Source organism: Dromaius novaehollandiae, chromosome 2, assembly GCF_036370855.1.
Source record: "Dromaius novaehollandiae isolate bDroNov1 chromosome 2, bDroNov1.hap1, whole genome shotgun sequence".
Lineage (NCBI taxonomy): Eukaryota > Metazoa > Chordata > Aves > Casuariiformes > Dromaiidae > Dromaius > Dromaius novaehollandiae.
Genome location: NC_088099.1, coordinates 26,259,518 through 26,275,671, shown reverse-complemented (window position 1 = coordinate 26,275,671; position 16,154 = coordinate 26,259,518). Strand labels below are relative to the sequence as shown.

The 16,154-nt window shown below is 38.4% G+C and overlaps 1 protein-coding gene across 4 annotated transcripts in view; it reads right to left on the bottom strand.

Annotated features, from left to right (window-relative positions):
- AKAP9 (A-kinase anchoring protein 9) overlaps nucleotides 1–11,221 on the bottom strand; it is a 125,869-nt gene extending 114,648 nt beyond the window's left edge. For 3 of the 4 annotated variants that reach the window (XM_064506055.1, XM_064506054.1, XM_064506056.1), the window contains exon 1: nucleotides 10,968–11,221. In XM_064506055.1, coding sequence (XP_064362125.1) covers nucleotides 10,968–11,015 — 48 coding nt within the window. In that variant the 5' untranslated portion in view covers nucleotides 11,016–11,221. The remainder of the gene's footprint in view (nucleotides 1–10,967) is intronic. The other variant, XM_064506053.1, reaches the window with a different exon arrangement.
- Nucleotides 11,222–16,154: the final 4,933 nt, after the last annotated feature.

The window sequence follows — 16,154 nt, the reverse complement described above, 5'->3', positions numbered from 1 at the left end:
ATTTACCACCTCTGGTTTGTGCTGACACTGCAAGGATGGGGCTTCAGTCTGCTGCACATTTTTTCTGATCAGGATTCCCACATTTCACAGCAGGGCATATCCATCTTTTCTCCTGCGTGACAACATTTAGTCTATGTATTAACTAAATGAGGAAACAGTGTACTAGAACTTGGCCGAAAAGGGTTGAAGAGAGCATTCTTTGCATGTTGGAAAAAAGCATTAACTATCAAACTGCTTTCTGAGTCTCTACCTACCACCTATTACCCTTAGTTCTGTTAATTTAACTTCCTCCTCCTAACAGAAAAAAAAATTAAAAGCTTTACTCTGCTGTAAGCCACTTTAGTTGTATTCACATAGAACACTTGTAGCTTTTTTCCACTTTACACTGTGTAAAGTGTCTTCTTACAAAGAAGTGTACATAGTTCAGTATCTACTGCAGAGATACTTAAGGAGTAAAAATTGAGCAAGCTAATTTGAAAAGCAGAGAGAATATATTAAAAAAAGAAATAAAGCACTAATCTGAATAATTTTGCTCATATTTATATTTCTCATTAACAAAGAAATCTGAAAGAAAAAGCCACTTTTAGAATGAACAGACTGTCTAAATATAGACTTTATTAAAAACCAACAGAAGATTATCAGTTTTCTCAAGCCGATGAGTGGCATGAAATTATTACAGAATTTGAGGTTACGTCCTTGGCAACAAGACAAACAGCTTCTCAGCTACAGATCAACAGTTTAAATGCAGTTCAGGCTAAGCAGGGAATAAGAGCCACTCCTTGATAACAAATACAAGTGATGTGATGACATCCACCCAGTTATCAAAGCCAATCATTCTACAGACATTAATGTTGAGATTTTCAAAGTAGTCTGGAGAATTAACATACATTTTAAATAAATTATTGGAAGGAGTTCTGGCTGCCTCAGTGCTCCAACTTTGGATGCAACTAAACAAAACCTTGAATCTTGATTTCATAAAAAAATAAGTTTTGAAACGTGTTTTGCTTTCTATAAACTGGAAAGTACTTTAAAACAAGCCACACTGAGCTGATGCTTCATCATTTTTTCCCATTTTTATCTAATTTTTAAGTGAATTTATATCATGTGGCATGTCTGGCACCGAACGGATAGAGTGAGAATGAAGCCACCAAACTCAGTATGTTTGTGAGATACAGCTCTGTCAGAAGCAGACCAGACATACGGGGAGAATCAACTAACTGCATGAATTTCATGCTCAGTGTGCAAGATTTGACAGGCTTGTGTTATTTTGACGGGCTTGTATTATTTTTACACAATGCTGAATTATTAGAGAGAAAAGCACTGGTATTAATCACAGAATTTCAGACTTTTTCTTTGTGGACTTCACTTTTTTTTAAAAAACAAAAAGCTCAAAATTGAATTCCTGGAATATATTCCAAGTAATGAAGAAAATCTAGGAAACAAGTCCCCTTTGAAGAGTCCTGCATAAAGATTTCCTTCATCTCTTAGAACACAGCTAACTGTGGTGGCTATTGCAACATACTATTGAACGTATCCAGAGAGAGTTTTCTTGTTACTATGGAGTGTGACCAAGGTATTTCTCCTATATAGCTTTTAAATTAAAATATATACTCTTAATGGATGGTATTTAAGTTAATTCAGCTACCTGACTTTGGCAACGTAAATGAATTTAAGAATTCTTCCCTTGTTGCTTTGCGGTCAGATGCAAGACATTTCTTCACAGAGAAACAAGAGTTTGAGGACAACTTAAAAGCTTCAAAAAACAAAACCAGGCCCAGATCAAGTGATAACCATTTCTGTTAATTCACAGCCTACCAGAAAAGTCAAATGTAAGCAAGCTCTTCTGCAATTTAATCTGCTTATTTTCTGTAACACCTATTTATCAATATTTGCACAGAAACAGCCCCAGAATCCCATCTACTCTGAGTCTTCAATTCCAGCAGTTTTTTTGGCTATCTCAGGATTGTAGTTCCAAAGATGCCCAGTAATTGGCCATGACAATTTAGTCTTCATCAAATGCATTTTCCACTATAAATATTTTCAAAGCAGTATACAACCTCTTTAAAATTATTAACTCTAATTGTGAAGAGTCTTGTATTTCTTCATGTATTGAGATCTAAAAGCACAGTCCAGAAGACTACTGTCTCACTGTTTTATGATGATGCAACATCTCAGGGTTATTACAATTGTCCTGTGGTCATTTCCCCTACTTTCTTAAGCTTGGTATTTTGTTTCCAGATTGTCATATTCATTTGTCCAGCTGACAACTTCTATAGTTGTTCTCTTCAGAAGCTTGTTGGGGTTTCTTTTTTGTAAGAGGGGAAAAGCAGGAAAAAAAGACTGCACACTTCTCATAAGAAAAAAATTCTAAGAAATCTTAAAGTTTTTATGCACACTTGTGTCCTTTCTCCACTGGTTGCAGAAAAGGCAGCTATCCTATAAAATGTTGTCTTCCTAAGAAATCATGTGAAAATGAAGACTAAGGTTTCTTCTGAGAATCAGGAAAAGAAGAACCACCAACAAATCAGCACTTCGCAGTCAACAAACAAGTATCTCATCACGATAAGTTTCAAGATCATTTTGCTTTATGTTTCAGCATCCAGCACAGCAGTCAAAAGACTGCATTTATCAGATGCGTTTTATTGAATTGTGGTTCATTTATCAACATATCTTTGCAAATTCGAAGCATTGCATTAGCTGGTACCAGTTACTATATGATTTAGAAACAATGGAAAAAATACATTGAAATCTCTACCTATGAGGCAAACAGAAAAACAGCTTTCAGCTGCTGAGTGAGGATCCCTAATAATTGTACTATTAACACATAATCTTATATTGAAAATAAGGTAGGATAACAAAGTTGGACCTACTTCAGCAGCCTTCCTGCTTTTGTCCTTATTTTTCCTTAGATTATCTCACTACTCTAAAGGGTAAGATGCTATGGTAACCATATATTATTCCTCAGTTGATGTCTGTCCAGACAAATATTTAAAAGCACACACTCCTTACACGGATATTTTGGGTGTAAAAAATACAGGACTTTTTGGTAACACCTACAAATATTAAAATGTCCAATTTATTTCCCTTAGAACACCAGATGCACTTCATCGGAATTACTTTACAAAGAAAGAATTTCTGGTGGTGATCATGCTTATTTTCAAACCAGTATTAAAAAAAACCCACTTGTCTAGATACTGTTGTAACTGAAGGGAAACTGAAGGAAAAAAAAAAGTTGCCTTAATTACATGTCTTGCTATTGTGACACCCACACTAAGAAAATAAAGTTAGGAAAGCAGACCATAAAAATAGGGAAGAATTTTGCTGAAATGAAGAATGTCTTGGATGTAGGTGAAGAGCTATTCCATGCTTTCTTCTCTGTAATTCCTACTCTTTACACACAAAGCAGCAAAACACATACTAAGTTGCATTTTTACAACGTAACTTCTGGCTTTCAGAGTGCTAAGAACACTGTGTTGTCTTATTTCTACTTTTTTGTGAAAAAGGGCAAATTCACTGGACATCTTGGTTAAAGGACCAATTTTTTTTTCCAAACTCTGTACAGAACAAAGGTTATTCTGAAATTATATTTACCTGCATCCTCAGAACAGAGCAATTATTAAATCAAGCTCATTCTACCTCACATCAGCAACGTAAGGCAGTCAGCTAGTTTAGAGTTTTGAATAAAAGAGTGTATTTGCAATAGCATTTCAAACAAATTATTAAGGCCTGTATCAAAAGCAAGAATAGATCTCTGAAACACGGGAATAGGGATCAAACCCAGGAAACAGAAGAAAATGGAGAATGTACTTATAAAGAGTGCTAGCAATACCAGCTGCTAGAAAGAGATGAATCCAGAATTTCGATTCAAGTACTATTTTTACCAGGACCAAATAATGTCTAGGAGCAACTTGATGAAAAATACATTTAAATACACAGGGGTTTGGGGGTGTTTATGTTTTAGGGAAAAAGAACACTAAGAAAACTGTAAAGAGGAGGTAGCTCTTTTATTCTCAAGAAAACACCGAAGTCCTATTAAAAATTTCAATCATTAGGCTGCTCATCCCAATTTTTCTTTTACTATAAATAAAATGTGTCTTGCAGGTGATTCACAAATTACATACCGTTCCAGTAGCAATAAATTCTATAGATAAAATACATTTAAATCTCAAATCTGTATAAATCTTCGTCATGACAAAGTGCAAAGACATTCAGTCTTGGAAAGAAAACAAAAACAAAAAGACAAACAAAAAAAACCCCACAAAATCTGAATTGAAGTAAGCACCTTACTTATTGTTCCTCTCTTGCCTCTACTCAATTCCTGACCTGTTTTTAAATATTTGAGTAAAAGCAAACAACACATTTTCTCTCCAGGGCAATGTTCAGTCCTTATCTCTGTGATATTCTCTGTGAGACAATAAATAAATAAATAAATAAATAAATAAATCAGTTCTTAGACTTACATTGATAATCAAAATACACACATGCAATTCTTACATACCTTTTACTATTTGTATTTAGAATTGACAGTAGTGCAAAGGAGGGAAAGTAGACTGAAGCCCCTAAAGGGAGAAGAGCCAAAAGGCACAAGTCCAGAAGCATTTTGGAGTAAAAATAGCTTTGGGAGAAAAACTAACCTCTGTGTTGCTACACAGAGGAGGAATGCTTAGGACTTCAGTACAGGTTGATGCAGATCTTCATGTCCAAGAAAAATGGTTCCCTCCATCCTTAAGTCCATCTCTTTGTTACAGTACTTTCTCATAGTTTCACTGCACTCTCCTACTTCTTTATAAACAGATCAGGCAGTTTTGATTCACATCTGTTGAGCTAAAGCTCACCCACACCTTTCCAGGAGACTCTTTTAAAGTTAGCCTACATCCCCCTCAAATTTCTTCCTGTCTTGTCCAATAATACACATACATCATCTTCTGATACAGACATATCCCAGTATCATTCCCATTCAGTGAACTTTTAGGCCATACAGTTCCTCTCCTCCCTAATTTATGAAGGGTGTTAGTAAGGAGTAGAGCTTTATGATGAAATGAGCACTTCATGATACGGTTGGATATGATTTCTTATTTTAAAAGAAAAGCCGATTAAGAAAATATAGACTGAAAAGGAAATTCATGTTTCAGGGTTCTGCTTAACTGATTTTGATTGAGTTACTGGAGGCAGACAGAAGATAAGCAAAATGAGTAGTCTGTACCTGAACGCAAAATAAGACATGTTAGTAGTCTAGTTCTTCAGGGAAGTCTAAGGTTTTAATTTTTTTTCCTCTATGATTAAACACTCTTAATAACCAGTGAAACACTATTTTTTTCCCTTCTTCCTCTTCAGGTAAGTTACAGGGGATTTGAAAGGGCTGTGTTTTATAAACACAATCTGTGTGTTAAATTATGCTGGGCATGTTAAATTAGACATTTAATTACTGTGGAACATAACTATTCCATGCTTTGCTTCAGTCTTTTAAATTAAAAACTGATCAACAGAGTTCTCTGAAAGTTCTGAAATTTCTCAGTCTGATGAGTTCAGATGAGGAGGTAAGATCTTTTTCTCCCCTCAAAAATGTAAGTATGCAAGTAGTAAACATTTTCAGATTATTAGGCAATGTTATTATAGTTATGCTATATCATTCTTATCTTCAGCCACCAGAAATACTCACATGCATGACCAGAAGACAAAATATGTAATTATTCCTTTTTACTATTCACTAAATTGTGAAAGCATCTTATCAAGTTAGCTATACAAGCTGTACTACTTGTCTACTGAGTGTCACCAGAGCTTCACAAACCAACTTTATCATTCTGGCTGCTCAGTGATTCTCTGGTAGAGATCAAAAGCTTTTACACTGCTTATTCTGCACTCAAATGTTTAATCCGGACAGCTCCTTAATTTCTTAAATATCTTTAACAATTGCATGGTTTCTTCTAATACAGCAGCAAGAATGTATTACAAGCATACAAAGAACTTTGAAACTCAGGACATGAAATAAGGTCTAATGCTAGAAATAGCTTTAAGTCCTGGACCAACCTGAAACTGAGGAGAATTTACAAAGTACATTGTTAAGTGTCTTTTTTTTCCTCCCCCTCAGATGGGGAACAAACAAACAAAAAAACAGCTAGGGAGCATGCCCTTCCCCAACACAAATTTAAGCAAGACCCTCAACATGAGAAAAGCATATATAAAGTTAAATACTTCAGGAACAAAATTCCAGTATTGTAAAATGGACTCCTATAAAACTTGCTTTGGACAGCTTCAAATCTCTCCATCTTTCCAGTTATAGCACCTGTGTGTTTCAATGCCTTCCAAAAGTATATGGCAAGAACTCCTCTAGAAATCTGCAAGACAGCCTGCCTTTTAATATGTTTATATACACAAATAAAACCAAAACATTTAAGGACTTTTCAAAAGTTTTGCCAAAATACTCTTAGCCATTTTCTCACAAGGACATCTGAGTCCGTTTTCATTCTGAAGCTAGCAAATGACTCTGTATAGTTTTGAAAGCTGATCAAAATAGTGCAAAATCCTGATAAGAATAGCCAGCTACCATGCTGCTAAATAAATATATAAAATTAACATACTCAATTATCATAAATAGAATCCATTTTAACGTTAGATGAGATGTCCAAGCAAACTGATACACATGCATGCCCAGATACTACGTGTGTTTGTAAATATCACACCAAGATCTTCAACAATCACCTAGCCTAGAGTTCTGTAAAATCAGGTATGCCTACACTATCTCAGGCATTCAACAATATTCTAGAATCTCTTAAGTAAGGCACATAACATATCTGACTGATTTCTAATTTCATTGTGGTTTTGGGCACTGATCAGCTTAACAGTATGCATCTAATATTTCCCTTCCTGGCACACATCTCACTTCCATCTTCTCTCACAGCCCACACGGTTTCCCTTAACTGGCTGTTCTGACAAACATCTTTCCTGGATTCTGACCAATACTCTTCTTTCTCCAACATAATCCATTTTGGATCTAAGATGAAATTGCTTGTTTTGGAAGACAGGAGATCTCTAAAGGCACAGAGAGACCACTTTAATGAGTAAGGGAGACACACATCTACAGAGGAAAGGTTAACATCCAGCATATTCATCTTGCGGCAAGGAAAATGAATGACTACAGGCCTGGAAAAGGGGGCATGTAATTTACTGCATTTAACTTTTGTGCATCCCTTGCTTTTGTGGGATTTTAATAGTCAGAATAGCAACATAAGTTGTTACTGCTTCATAACAAAGACTTGTTGTATTCTTAAAAAAAAAGAAAGAGGTCAGCAAATACACATGAACATTGGTGAATCTCCATTAAGAGCTTTTTATTCCATTTTTTAAATGGTGCACTGGAGAAGGCTGATGTGTTTCCACTGAGCCAGGCTTGTATACGCTTAGCCCCATTCAATCAAGATATGACACACAATGCAGCTTCTCATTTCCAGTATGAATAAAAAAAAAAAAGACTCAAATAAAAGAACCTTCCATTGCACAAAATCCATTTGATATACACTTCTCTATGCAAGTTTTGCGTAGACAGATGGAATTTTAACAAGACATCAGGAATAAAACAAAAAATAAGCAAAGTTCCATGGCAGATAAGTTCACACAAAACCAAATTTCAAAGCTTTCCTACTTAAAATTATGATCAGAAAACAACCAAACAATTGCTTAACAGAAAATTCATTTTGCATAAACTGCACAGACTGAAGTTTCACAGTAGTTAGCTACCTACTTTTAGAGAAAAACAAGAACATGAGTCCCATTTTAAAATAACAAATCCACTGCAGCACTCTACCAAGCACCTCCATAGCATACTAGACTCTTTTACTGGCTTCCCTCAACTACCAACATCCATCTCACCGTTTATGTCATGTCTTGTTTATATTTAAACTGTATTATTTCAGGAAGAAGCATCATGGAGCATGCAATTTCTGAGCAAGATCTGATCCTTAGAAGATTCATCTACCAGTAAAGCAACCAACTCACTTAAACTGCCCCATTTTAACGGTGGGGAACTAACAGGAGCAGACTCAGCCCACTGGGAGGTCTGCAGGGACATGCACATACTCTCCGGTGTCACAAGGCAAGCCTGAAAAAGGAGCTCTCTAGGTGCACTTGACAAAGCTGTGCCTTGGTGATACTTTGTTTGATGTCATTAACAGCTCACAAGACTGCCTCTCTCTAACTGAACACTTCCAGAATACACACAGGGGTTTACTAGCCATAACTATTTAGCTAAGACAGACCAACTTTGGAGTTACCAACATTTCATTACTACTTGTCTTCTGCTTGCATTCTATAATGCTTGTATAATCCTTTATTTATATTCTATAAGGTCCCTATCTCATATTAAAACCCTATTCATCATAACTTTAGAACCAAGCAGACCCACAAAAAAGCTGTGAAATTAAAGTCTATAGAAAAAACAGCAACTAGTATTAACTAACATGTAATAACCTCTGAATCACATGTTAAAAGCCACTAGCTTGCAGCTTGTCTTAACTAACTTTATTTGCCAAAAAGCACGCCTCCATTCTTATACTGAGAGCATTTCTCCATGAAACCCTTATCTGTCCTACAGTTAAACCGAGCAACTCATTGTCTTGTTGAAGGTTCTTTAGATCATCCAATCTAATCAGTATATCACAGATAATCACATTTCATTCATTCACTGCTGCACTCTATCTTGTCTTTAGCTAAAGCATGTATTCTAAGAAAATATATGATTGTTTTTAGGGCAATAAGATTTCCCCATTTCCCCTTGGTAGTTTACTCCATGGTATCTGAGGTAAGACAATACCTGCTTTTGGCACAACACATACTTTATATAAGATAGCAAGAAAAACATATTAAAGAACATTCAATGGTTATGCTCAAAAGTTTTTTGGATGCTTGCTACTATGGTTTGCACTACTTATTCATCAGAGCTGAGCAATTTTGGGGGCAATACTGAGCACACCACTGTGAATGTGTTTATATAGTGGTGGGGGGAGGGAGGAGAGAAGCGGCTGCAAGAGCAGATGCTACTTCCATCCTCAGCTAACAGAATTTCTTCTTTTCTATCTTCAGCATTGATGCTTGTCACTGGAAGACTGTAATCTAGACTCTGCAGTACAACAAACTTAGTTACACCATTCACATGTAAAAAAAACAGAAAACTAATGAAAAATCTGAACAATTGACATTGCTTTTACAGTCCCTTACCACGTAAATCACACAAATTTAAGAAGTTATGACTTCAACCTCAAGAAATGTTTAAAAGCATGGTATGTGAAAGTCTTCAGGCAGATACTTACAAGAAAGTCATCATTAGCTTTCAGTCAGAGAACACTAGACGGGTGAGAGTTATTACTGTTCCTAAAGTGCAACAAAATTAGTAAAATATATACATGTATTTTCTTAAAGTAAAAAGGAAGCCACTGCATTTCTGCCAGGCTCCTGGCTTTGGGCTGACTTTTCAATAATTGTCAGACAGGGACAGAAGGATGCACATCCCCTTGAAATTTGCCAATATTATAAATCACAGGAACAATGAGAGATTTACCCCAGCCTTTTTCTTTGTGGACTATTTTTTAGTTTTCTGCAAAAGAATTAGCCATCCTGGATGCAAACTAATGCAACACTGCCACCAGTACCTGATCAGTCCCAGTACCTTTTAAAAGCACTGCATAGCATTGTGTAAACATCATTTGTGCTCTAAGCATTTAAGAACAGATTTTTCTATATACAATTCCATCTACAAGAGTTTCTCGCTGTTGTTTTTGTTCACTCTTTCAAGAGAAGCAGAAACATGTGCAGAGTTACAAAAAGTTTATGACTAACAGAGCAAAAACACTTATTCAGTACTGCACAGCCGAACTACTGCTACTTTTCCGTAAATTACAAAAGCGAGACAACGCTGCTATTTTGCAGTTTTATCTTTGGTTTATCTTTTCACTAGATGAACTGCTAGCTTATGCCAAGTTAAATTTGTATGGTTATGAATGACTGATTTACGAGGTTCTGAATCTGAATGATCTTTTAGCAATAATTGCTGGAAGGAACAACGTGATACCAGATGTCAAAACATTACTTTTACCTTATTTATTTGGCGAAGAGTGCTGATAATGGTCTTATATCATTGACCGTATCACAGCTTTTTAAACTAAGCCGGATGAACTCTCAGATCACGGTAACTCCAGCCTGCTGCCCACAAGGCGAAGTGCTTTACAGCCAGGGTGTGCTGAGCCGTACTGAAGAGTAAAACGATAAGCTCCCCGATCAGCACTTTGATAAGCAGCATAGGGACAGTATAAGCAGCTGCTTATGGGACCGCTGCACACAAAGCGCCTGGGAACCACTGGCTTCAAGGTGAGGAGCCCTCACCGTTAATTTCTGCAGGTGACTCACGTTTGTACTGTCCAACGTATTTTAAAATCGCCGATCAACGCACCGCACCACATGGCATGGCAGCACCTTCAAGTCCCTGCCTCCTAATACTACCGCGCCGTATTAGCGCCACGCTGAGAGACAGCTGGCGTTTTTTCAAACTTCCTGGAAGGTTTATAGCATTTCGTTTCGGGGAGCTGCTTGGGCTTAAACGGCAAAGCGCGTAGCAGGTTTAAAGGAGTACCGAGCTCCGCTTTCCTGCTCCTCCGCTCTTCCCTCTTTCCGCGGGGCCGGCGGCGCGGGGCCTCCCGGGGGGCTGCCGCTGCCCGCCCGCCCCCGCGCACCGGCCCCAGGGGCCACCTGTGGCGCTGCCCGCGGCGCCGCCGCCAGAGGAGCCGCCCGGGAGCCCCCCGCCGCTCCCCAGGGCGGCCCGGCGGCAGCGAGGCAGCACAAAGCGCCTCCTCCGCCCGCCGCTTTGTTCGCCGCCGAGCCCCTGCCGCAGCCGCGCCCCCCAGCCCTGCCCCTCCAGCCGCACTGTCCGCCCTGCCCCGGCCCCCGCCGCGTCCGCCTCGGCCGCCGCGCCCGCTGCCCACCTTGGCTTTCCCAGCCTCCAGCTTCTTGAGCCGCTCCTCGTCCTCCATGGCGCCTGTGCGGGGAGAGCAGAGCGTTACCGGCGGCCGGAGGCGGGCCCGCCCCGCCCCCGCGGCGCGCACACGCTCGTCCCGTCTCACAGTGACGGGCGCTGCCGTGGCGGGGCCGCCGGCGCCGCCATCTTCATCTCCACGTAAACACGCGGCCGCGGAAAGTGACGTTGCCGCCGCCCGCTCCTCCTCCGCCCGCCGGCCCCGCGCCCGCGGCAGGTGCGCGGCAGCGCCTCCTGCCGGCGGCGGCGGCGGCAAGCGCGGCCTCCCCACCGCGATCCGAACAAACAGCAGCCGAGTTTTGGCCGGCTGCCGCGTTCCGCCCTGCGGACCCGGCCCTCCGCGGCTACAGCGCCGACTTCGTGTGAGAGAAGTTGAAATAGTGCTGCCAAAAATCTCAATAGGGAGCTTGGCACGTGGCACATACGTGCTAACACCGTTCCTGTACCTCATCATTCAAGAGAAAGCAATATTCTGGGATTACTTAATACTAGCTAGTGAACGCGTGACTTGCAAGGCAACTGGGCAATTTGTACTACACGCGCGTGACGTGCTTGTCCTTTCACTCCCGGTGAGCTGGGTGTCCCTGCGGCTGCGGTGATGGATGGCAGGGCTTAACGCGTCCCTGACGGGCCTTTCTGCGTGTGCAGCAGCTGCATGGGAGCAAGCAGATTCCTCAGTGTGCGTTTGGAATCATTCTGCTGTATTAAATGTAAAATCCAAAATCGTACTGACATCTTGGAGCTGCTGATCTTTTTAACACAATTTACCTTTTACACTAAAGTTTGGTTTTCAGTATAATTTAATATATATTCTCTCTTTGCTTTAATTTTCCAACAAAGCCCAGATGCTCTGAAGAAAAAAAAAAAAGATGCCAAAAGGAAATACTGCTTGCACAGTATTACTGACCAGGACCAAGAGGAAAAATACTAGCACTCCTAGCAGAAAAATGCCACACCCATATTACTGCCAAAGTAAACTAAACCTGTAATCTGAAATTTTTAAGGTTTCCTCACTGCTTCTAAAAGAAATTATATTTCACAGAGAAGTTTTAAATCATCTGTTGATCAGTACATGTATTGTGCATTGCAGTATTTACATCATGATGTCTACAAACTTCAGTAGAAAAGGAAATGAATGTCATTAATGTCAGAAGAAGATGACACCATCTATGGAAGGGAATTACAAATGTCTGAAGTATACTTTGCTCTGTATTTGAAACAAGCATATGTCTTGGTTAAAGTGCTTGATCTGTGCTGTTTCATTGCAAGAAAAGCATGCTATAGAAAAAAAATCAAATGAAAATTAGATTAATAATTAAATATTTTTATAAAATACAAATTAATTTGAGATCTCTCCTTAAAAATGTCTTCTCAACTTAGTAGAAGAAACATTTCACTCAAGCCCTTCACAGAGAATCCAAAGGCCCTAAGGAAAAAAAAAAATCACTTTTTCTGTGCAAATGACATTCCTCTTGGCTGATGGAGTCTACCGTCACTGAACTAGCTGTTAGGTGTCAGTAAAATTTTGCACATGCATTATGTGATAGTAATTTCACCTTGATAGTAATTTCTTAATCAGTAAATATCCCATTTAAAAGATAATTACAAACTCCCCAAATCCCATAATTAAATGGGTTCCTGAGTTAAAACTAAGAACAGATGGGTCTAATTTTTCTCTCACTTACAGGCTTATATCCATGTAATTCTAATAGATTTCAGCTAAACACCTAATTCATGACAAGGAAAGTGAGAAAAATCAGACTGAAACTATAGAGTACTGTGGAAATTACTATTGTATAAAATATCCCAGAGAATACTATTTCTGTATTTTTGTAACACTAGCAAAGGAACTGGACTTTCTCTCCAGGAAAAAAAAATCTGTACAGTATAATTTCCTACTTCAGCTGTGTTAAATTCCTATTTTAAGATTTATGCAAGGCTAGCTGACTGTGGAATTCACAACTCGGTCAGCCAATTAAAGTTTCAGTTATAGAAAGGCTTTCTTGCTCATCTCTCAAAAATGACCAATAATATTCACCTTCCTGAGAGTGTAAGACACAGTCAAAGAGTCTGGCTTACAAATACTTTAAAATATTGATTAACTTTCTAACACTCATTGAAGTCACATAAATTAAACAAGTGTAAGCTGCTTTCAAGAGCAGCATATGTGAAGTGTATAAGTTATACACTGAGTTATAAAGTAGGCTCTAGATCTGATATTCTCTAAAAATTTAATGACTGCTGCTTTGGCCCAGGATTATTTTTACAAAGAAGTATATTTATTGCTGGAAATGTTTGTAAATAACTACACTGAACTAACTTTGAATATCAAACCTAGTTTTTAGATGTGTTGCTCTGTAAACAATGACAAAGGACTCTTCTATAGCGTTTTTCTCTAATGATGAAACTCTACCGCCTTCCTACCCCTTTTGTTTCCTTTAGTCACTATTCAGTGAAGATATGTCTGGTGACTCAGTGGACTGCAAAACAGACTTTAGTGGACTGCAAAGCCAAAAGATAAAGCTGAAGGACAACTTGTGACAAAGTCACAAATTTCTAGTTAGGATACTCAAATTCTGTCACAATCCACTGAAGCCAGAATCAGAAAGGACTATTAGACCATGGCATGCTGCTGGTAGATCAGGCATGTAAATAGGGTGCAAAATTACAAAATATCAGAGGCCTAAACTGGTGATAAAATCTCTTACAGCAACAACTAATGATGTCAGATATTGTCCATTTTCAAGCATCATAATAATCAGCAATACCACATAATAATGAGACTATCCAACTCTGCTTTATTTCATTCAACAACAAAATCAACAAAACAAAGAAATGGAAGACTCCTACATGAACCACTTGAGAGTCCCAGAACCAGTTTAAAAAACCCCAAATTTTAACACATCAGTCAGATGTTTTCCTAATACCAATACAATGACCATGCCACTTTATGTCTCTTAAGAAAGCTGAAAATATATTTACTTGTTAATGTCTGTATTTAGTCATTGTAATGTGGTAAAGGCGTATTCCTCCTGGCAATGGAAATACAATCTCTGATAAACATGCCCAACTGTTCTTTTAGAGCTCATGTACAAAGCCAGGAAAATGCACTGAACTGTAGTGAGCATTAAATGAATGAAGTGATGTGAAACTAAGAGACACCTCCATCTGAGAGATGACTATGCCAAAAGGATTATTTGATCAGGATCTGCATCTGCTCTCATCAAACATAGTGGGAGTTTTATTTTACTGTAAGTAAGATAGGGCCCCAGTGCCTACCTGTCATGGGGGGGGGGGGGGGGAAATGCCTCCACCTCAGTGTGAGGTTGTACAAAGAATGTGAGGTTACCAAAGACTAGCTTACCTCTGCCTCTGCACCAGCTCTGTCCCTTACCATCTGCTCTGCAGCTGCACTGAGCATCACTTTGCACTGCAGTTTACCAGAAGGCTGGAGCTGCTTTGTTGCCATGGTTGCAGCAGGCAGGTGATTTAGGTAAAATATGTAAAGTTCGTAATTTCAGAGACTCATTGTAGGTAGTGCTGAGGGAGGGTTACAAAACCAAATTAATTTGCTGTTAGCAAGTGCAATTCAACTGAAATTATGGGTAGGATTTGGCCAATTGTCTTCAAATACTCCATGGGTTATATATGCATTTTATAAAAAACTCTGTCTCTTTTACCTCAGGGATTTTTGAAGTATGTTACTTCAGGACAGGTAGTCTGGTAGCCAGGACTACCTTGAACTGTGTTTTAGGAACAGACAAATGTTCTCTCCTTAAAAGCATGGCAGAACAAAGAGACTAGTGTGGCTTGGTGGTTAACAAGCAGGGGAAGTAGAGATGTAAGGAAAACACCTTAGGATTTAAAGAGAAAGGGGAGTATTTTTTCCTTTCAAGAATCAGTGGAGAAGCATGGCTATATGAAAAATTAGCAAATGGGGCAATCAAGGTCTCATGTGACAGCTCAAATTTCTATGTATTTTTTAAAATGAAAACAGGCATCTAAACCTATGAAACAGCATGGGCACTGATTAAGAAAACACAGTTCAAACATAGGGAGAACCAGTCACCCAAGAAGTACAATTTGTATTAAATTGTATCTGCAGCTGTGTAGTTAGGCAAATTTGTATCAAATATTGGGATTGATGCCTCACCAAATGACGATTTTAGTCACTACTCAGCATATGTTTTATAAATTAAAATAAGATTTATTGAGTTTTGTTAGAACAGGTGACAGTAGACATCAGTCGCTACCAACTTGCACACATATATGCGATCCAGGCATTCACTCAATACTTGCCTAAAAGTGAGCTAACATGCTGCAGTCACACACAGTCCTAAGTCTGACATTAAAATGTTTTTCCCTGTTTCCAAATGCAAACATTTTTCTTCTGCTGAAAAGAGAGAGTAAAAGCTCATTAAAAAGTTGTAAAGCACAGACCTGTTGTGATATTACAATAATACATACCTCCTGGAGATGTATGCCTTTGTTTTCTGAATCCTGGAGTTGTACATCTTATAGTTTGACAAATTGTAAGCTCCTCATATCTTTTGTTAGGCATATTTGAGTCTATTCCTTATATTTTAATTAATGAAGGCAAATACTGTGGTATTTGGTTGCTGCTTTGATGTAAGTAGTGTAGCTATGAAAAAGCAAGACTCTTCAGGTAAGAAGTTTTGTGAGATGAATAATTTATTCTGCAGGCATAATATATCAGAGAAAGTAATTTAAGTAAGCTTGCAACTAATACAACTAATTAAGTGACACAGAAGCATCAAATTGACATTTGCTAACTGTGGTATGCACAAAAGTAATTTCTATCACAAATTTATATTTGTTTTATTTATTTGATTTTATTTGATTTATATTTATATCATGTATATGTAGAGCTACTACAGTACACTTCTATGTTTCTGTGTAACTGAAGGATCACAACCGTTCAAGTTTATATAAAGGTTCAGAATATGATTCTTATATTCTTGTTGCATATGAAAGTGTAAAAGCTACTTATTTTCCTCCTCCTCCTTCTAATGACATCAGAGATGAAGTGATCCATGGACCAGAACTGGCACCACAATTACAAAATCTGAAAAAAAAAATCCAGGTTCCTAAAACTGTAACTATTTTTGAATAAATA